Below are 7,144 nucleotides of genomic sequence, written 5' to 3'. Positions count from 1 at the left end.
CACAGCTGCTGTTTTGATGGGACCGAGCATGCAATATATTGATGCTGCCCCACGAAGCTATGTGATTTGTAAAAATAAAGGCATAAAGCTACAATCTGAAGCCAAATCCTTTCCTAGTGTAACTCTACTGATTCCAGTAACATTACACCAAGGCTGAATTTGGTTTATTGCCTCTTCAGAAAAAAAAACACTGTTTTTTTCCATAAAGATGGTCTGTTTTCATACTTTGTCATTCTAGGTGAATTAGCCATTTGTACTTTCTCTGCATTAGAAAATTGTTAGTTTCTAATAAAACATATTGATTATGATAAGAAACTGCATGAAATGTACATAGCCTGCTCTGTGCTCCTCACAATGGTCAATGGTATTCAATGGGATATTTAATGGTCAATGCCTGACACTTACAAAACAAAGGCAGAGAAGTCTTTCATTGTTAGAGTTTGTTCTCTACCTAGCCTGGAATGTTCATTTCATTAAGACAAGATAATGGTTCATTCTCTTTCTTTGCAGCTCTAGATAGCTAGGTATTTAGTAAGTCAATGCTGAATTTCAAAGCCCAAATCCACATACCATTACAGTAGAGCTCCACTGATGAACATCAGAGCATTAGATTACCAGATTTACGGTTATATTTAAATCCATAAAAATGAAAGATTTAAAATTGACTTCTTGATAATATTTAAAAACTCACAGTGCCAGTTTTATTGCTAATCATTTTTAGAAAATAGAATACTGATGAATTTTGATTTAACCTAAGTGAGATATTATCACTGAAAAACTCTTTGAAGCCAGTGGTAACTGTGTTTTCTTTCTCTTCTTTGTTTAAGGGTTAAAGCGAAGTGAGCCAATCATGACCGGCAAAACACAGACCAGCAATGTTACCAATAAGAATGACCCCAAGTCAATCAACTCCAGAGTCTTCATTGGCAATCTGAACACAGCCATTGTCAAAAAAGGTGACATAGAGGCAATCTTTGCAAAGTACGGAAAAATAGTTGGCTGCTCAGTGCACAAAGGTTATGCATTTGTACAGTATATGAGTGAGAGGCATGCGAGGGCTGCGGTGGCAGGAGAGAATGCTAGGATCATTGCAGGACAACCACTCGGTAAGTGTTTATAGACTATTTTTAATGGGAGAAATTGTTTGGTTGTGTTAATTTCTCTTCTCTTTCCCCTGTTTATTAACTATCTTCAGTGCTGAATGCTGGTTTTGGTTGCGTTTCATTTGTTTCTTTGTTTGTTTCAGTCATAGCTCTAGGAAACTGAACTGGGGAAAGTGTTTTTAAATATCAGCTAGGTTTAATAAGATGGCTGTTGAATGCTATTAAGTACTGTGTGGTTAAATACTTTTTTTCTGAATATTTATAGTCATTAAATCTCAGTTAATAAGTAAATAATGAAAACAGGCCCCACTCTTACCAACTGTTATGCACATGCTTAACTTGACTCACAGTCATCCTGTTGAAGTTAGTGGATTATGCATGCAAGCAAAATTAATACGTGTTTGCAGGATCAGGCCTTAGTTCATAAATATAACGTTATACAGTATTATAATTTGCAGAACAATATGTGTGTAGGGGATGCAGTGTGTGAGCTAATAACCAGATATACAAGTGGTTCAGTGGGATATCCTGTCCCCAATCCAGCAGATCAGATGTATCTGCCTGGACAACCAATTCCTCCATAAGGTCCCTTTGAAATGATTTCCAGCTCACTTTCACCCCCACATGGATGGACAACATGGTGGCTATGCACTCCTTGCCTGCAGCCAAGCCCCAAAACAATAGCTTTCACAGGTCAGAACTTAATGCTGCATGAAAGAAGGTGAGACTTCCTAGGGAAGCAGGCTGTACAGAGCAGCTTTTCCCCATCTGTCCTTCCCAACTTTTCACATGGCGATGCCTCTTGAAATTGCCAGGAGCCCCACCCACGCATTATATCTGTGGAAGGTCTTCCTTTTTTTCAGGAACCAGGTTGGAAACATGCCACACTGAACCCCAGGACCAGAATCATGCCATCTGTGTATATTTGCTGCTTCTATGCTGGCAATAGCCACACAGGATACATTTTGGGCTGTTAAATATCAACAAATGGTTTTAATATTTGACTTTCACAACTAAGTCTTAGCACATGCTTAGAAACTGCATTTATCAGACTGATTCTAAAGCTGTGCCCAGTTCATACTTCAGTAGCATATCAGATCTTAGATAGCAGAAGCAAGAGGATGAACTACATTAATTGTTTAAATGGTGCCAAGTCACATGTCTAGAGAGATGCTATATTGAAAACTTAGGCTAAAGTTGTTCCCTCATGCAGAGGTGCGCAATTCCACTTAACATCAGTCAGTACTGCATTTGCTTATCTGGGGGTAAAAAAGAATTTGGCTCCTTTGAAATGAATCTAAACAGATATGGATTTTTATTTGCTTGTGTTTTTACACATTCTTATATAGAGTCTTGATATTTCTCATGGAAGCTGTTCTCCATCCATCAAAGTTAACTGCTTTAGGTAAAATGCCTCTCAATAAAAATCACTTGGAGCATTCAGCCATGCAGTTTGTGAGAAGTTTGGGAAAACTGGAAAATATTACAGGATATTTTGGCTGGATCTGGAGAGCTTTAATTAGAACTTCATAGTTGTTTTGCTGAATCTATAGTGAGTATATCTAGGCTAGGAAAAATGTCAAGGGTAGCTACAGTGATCACTGGCTAACTTTGACTTAACTTTGCCTACTTTTAGTAGTCTACATATATCCTTTGTGCATTCCTGCTAATTTGGTTTGAAATCTCAGTGCTTCTTAGCTGTTGACACAAAACATAAGACATTCCTCTTAGCACTTGAAAGACATTTTAAAAGCTATAAACTACTTTAAAAGAGTGACAATTAAATAACACCCAAGTAAATGAAACCACCAATGGCCTGATTCAGCAGAAATTACCTATAGCCTGCTGCAACACATAAACTTGAAGGAGTTGTAAGATACTCTGGAGAATGGTTAGTTGGCAGGATGAGTAATTCATCACAAATTTCTTAAGCCTTTGGTAGCTACTTTGCTGAATATTTGTAGAACTGACCTTTTATGATATGATCATTGGCAGCTATTGTATAGACCAACTGGTTTGCAGCAACTTTATACTGTATGATTGATATACGTAGTCTCCAAAAGAAGTAGGGGAAACAGCTGATATAAAATCCAATTTGATTTTTTTGTTTATTTTATATGAAAAAGATGAGAGAAAAGCAGAGAAGAAAGAGAATCAGATGGTTGTATGTAAATAAAGCATGACAAAAAGCCATGGGCTTGTGGTGAGCAGAAGTTTGTTGTCATGAGTGCTTAGCTATGAAACCTGTTTGGGCTACAGTGAGGTGGCAGCTTTAGAGCCTGGACCCTGAATCTGTAATATTTGTGCAGTAAGTACACTGCATGCAGCTCCTTACCTATCTACCCATACACAGATTTTTTTGAAATGGTACCTAAGTCAATGGTCCAATATCACTGCCATCATTGCTGCTTCTCTTTTTTGTCTGTTTCTGGTAATGTCCCTTATGTGCTGGGCACTCTCATAAGAAGGTAAATTTCCTGTCCTGAAGAGCGCACAGTCTGGAAGATGGACAAAGGGCAGGTGAAAGGGATGTAGGAAAAATAAATTGGTCAAACTCCATTCTATATAATAAAATGTATTAATAGCATGATGGGTTTTTTAGATTGTAGATAGTTTCAATCATCACAGTCTAACCATAATTTGACAGTCAATTTATTTTATGTGTCTGCAGAAGTGGGTCTCTTGGAGCCATTTGAATATGGAGGCAGTAGTAGCCTTGAGGACCATGTCAGGAAAGATATTCCATGAATAGGAGGTGCCATAGGTTATAGGAGTGGAAAGGACCTTCTGAGTCATTGCCTCCAGCTTCCTGCAATAGCAGGAACCCCAATCATTTAATCATGTTCCTCAACATGCAAGATAGCGGGGAAATGTTTGTGGGACAAGTGGATAAACAGAGCAACAAAGTTGACATCATTGGTGTAGTGGAGAGGACAGGAACAGAGTGGGAATGTAAGCTATGAGTTTGGCTAAGTTGCGTAGGGAAAAGATATGTAGGGTTTTCTAGGCCATCACATGAAGCTTAAATTTGATATGATAGAGAAGGTGGAATCAATGGAGGGATTCAAAGAGAGGGTGATGTGGTGAGGTTGATAGGGGAGGAAGATAATTTGGGGGGACAATATTTTTCATTGACTGGAGGGAGCAAAATTGGTGGCAAAGAGGGGGTTACAATAATTAAGATTAGAGATAGTGGTCTAAATGAAATTCTAGAAGGGTGGAAAGAAACACATACTACCCAGAAATTTTTACAGGAAGAAGCATAGGATTTGAATTCAGAGGAGGAGGATACACCCAAAGAGATGCTATATAAGCATCCAGAAGGGTGGCAGGAGAAAAAGGAAGATGTTATCATGAAAGCCAACGTGGATAAGATGGGAAGAAAAAGGATTAATTGATTTATAGATTCCAAGGCCAGAAGGGATCATTGTGGCCATCTAGTCTGGCTACCTATATAACACAGGCCATAGAAGTTCCCCAGTATAATTCCTAGAGCATATTTTATAGAAAAACATCCAATCTCAATTTAAAAATTGCCAGTGATGGAGAATCCACCATAACTCTTGGTAAATTGTTCCAATGGTTAATTACCCTCACTGTCAAAAAAGATACAACTTATTTCCAATCTGAATTTGTGTAGCTTCAATTTCTAGCCACTGGATCATGTTATACCTTTCTCTGCTAGATTGAAGACCTGTTATTAAATATTTGTTCCCCATGTAGATCCTTATAGAGTGCAGTCAAGTCACCCCGTAGCCTTCTTTTGTTAAGCTAAAAAGATTGAGCTCCTTGAGTCTGTCACTATAAGGCAAGTTTTCTAATCGTTCTTGTGGCTTTTTTCTGAACCATCTCTAATTTATCAACATTCTTCTTGAATTGTGGGTACCAGAACTGATCAGAGTATTCCAGCAGTAGTCACACCAGTGCCAAATACAAAAAATAACCTCTCTGCTCCTACTCAAGATTCCCCTATTTTTGCATCCTAGGATCGCAGTAGCTCTTTTGGCCACAGCATCATATATGGAGCTCTGGTCAGCTGATTATCCACCACAACCACAAAATCTTTTTCAGAGTCTCTGCTTCCCAGCATAGCCCCCCATCCTACAAGCATGGCTTTCTTTCTATACATTTACATTTAGACATATTAAAACACACATTAAAACATTGTTTGCTTGTACCCATTTTACCAAGCAATCCACATCACTCTAAATCAGTGCCCTGTACTCTTCATTCTTTATCACTGCCCTAATGTTTGTGTCATCTGCAGACTTCATCAATGATGACTTTATGATTTGTTCCAGGTCACTAATAAAAATTGCACATGGGATAGCACAGGAACTCCTCCATTTGCTCCACAGGGAATGTGAAGGAGTTGGAGCATGTACCTGGCCCTCCTTGAGCTAGTGGGCTCAAGAGTGAGGAGCACACTGCCCTGACATGTGAGCTCTCCTCATGTGCTAGAGCAGTGGTCCTCAACCTATTTACCATTGTGGGTCGCATATGTGTTATGTGGGCTGCATCCAATACTACCTGAGGATGTCATATGGGCCACAGCTGTGTGCTGATTCCAATTCTTTCCTTACTTCTTTCTCCCACACTTGCACACCCATGCAAGGACAGAGGCAATCTATTCCTCTATCTTTTAACTGGTGATATATTCATCCCAGTGCAGAGGGCCAGTGCAAAGCTTGCTACCTTATGTAAAGGCCACTTCAGCCCCACAGTCAGGCCTTAAATGGGGTGTGTGGAGGGGTAAATTTCATTTTTAAGGCAGGTAGAGTTATCATGGCAGTTCCTACATCATAGTGTATTTTGGGGGTGGTGGAAGGAGGTTTGAATGATAAGGTCTGATTTTTCACTGCATCACATTATTCCTACACTGCCAGTAACTCTGCCAGTAGTTACTCCTGATTTACAGGATCAGACTCAGAGAACACCTCCTTATTGGTATGGAGAGCAAAAATGCTACGTACATGAATGGGCTTGGCAGAGTTCAGATTTTATAGTTTTGACAGATAATATCTATATTAATCTTCAAGCTTTTTATTGATTTAAATTTTCACAGTGGCAGAAAATTGGGGCGGGGAGGGTCAGACAATTATGTAATGACAGTCAAAGTGGAGACTCAAAAAACTTAACAAGCTGTTAACACACATTTTTAACATCATGTCAAAATATACAAAGTAAATATCCTTAAAGCAACAAATCATACCTGTTTTTACTATTAATTCACTAGTCCATTTGTAAACAAGCCATATTCAAAAATCTAAATCACTGCATTTGGACTCCTTAAGTTCACAAGCAGCATTTTTCTTTCTTTGCCTATCTGTAAATTTTCATTATTGCTGGAAATATATATTTTTGTTGGTTTGTGTGTGTACAGTGAAATCAATGTTTACCGACATTTCCCAATAAATTGATAATAATTTCCAAGCTTATATATGACTAAAATAATGTTTTTCAAATGTCTTTGTGAACATTCATTACTGGATGCTACAACAAAAAAATTGCTAAGACATATGATATGAAAAGCTTATATTTGTTAAGAGTAAGAGCTACAGCTTCTTCGATTGATTTCCTCTTCAACTAATAAATTAGTTCCATTATGGCTTCAATCCTGCTTCGGTTCTGTAAGTATTATTCACGTGCATCTGCCTTTAGGTCCAAATTAGATGCAGTCTCTGAGTACCTAGTGAGCACAGACTGACATATAGCCTCAGGTAAGGTGGTGGTTACAGATAATTATTTTGGACAACATACTCTATTGCACACCCTCTTCAGAAGTACAGAAGCCCTTCAGGGGCTTTCTAAATCATGGCAACGCAGTAGAAAACATCCAAAGAGTAGAGCAGATAATAAAGAGTACCTTTAGAGAGCCTTTGACATACACCTTTGTTGTAAATTGAATTGATGTGACAATAGAACTGTTTATCCGTTCTCTTCTTGTGTCTCTGCTCAAAATAGATCTTTGGTATCTTGTGTTTTTTAATGCCTCACAAAAGTGAGAGACTCTTAACCATGCTCGTAGAGCCAGTAATCTT

General features: G+C 38.4%; 1 protein-coding gene across 2 annotated transcripts in view; it reads left to right on the top strand.

The window, feature by feature from the left end:
- The first annotated feature begins 835 nt into the window (after window positions 1-835).
- Window positions 836-7,144, top strand: part of RALYL (RALY RNA binding protein like) — a 289,807-nt gene continuing 283,498 nt past the window's right edge. Inside the window, exon 1 of one of the 2 annotated variants that reach the window (XM_065398748.1) lies at window positions 836-1,106. In XM_065398748.1, coding sequence (XP_065254820.1) covers window positions 851-1,106 — 256 coding nt within the window. In that variant the 5' untranslated portion in view covers window positions 836-850. The remainder of the gene's footprint in view (window positions 1,107-7,144) is intronic. The other variant, XM_065398747.1, reaches the window with a different exon arrangement.

This window comes from Emys orbicularis, chromosome 2 (genome assembly GCF_028017835.1).
Source record: "Emys orbicularis isolate rEmyOrb1 chromosome 2, rEmyOrb1.hap1, whole genome shotgun sequence".
Taxonomy (NCBI): Eukaryota; Metazoa; Chordata; order Testudines; family Emydidae; genus Emys; species Emys orbicularis.
Note: the sequence above shows the minus strand (reverse complement) of the source record. Positions and strands in the feature narration are given on the sequence as shown.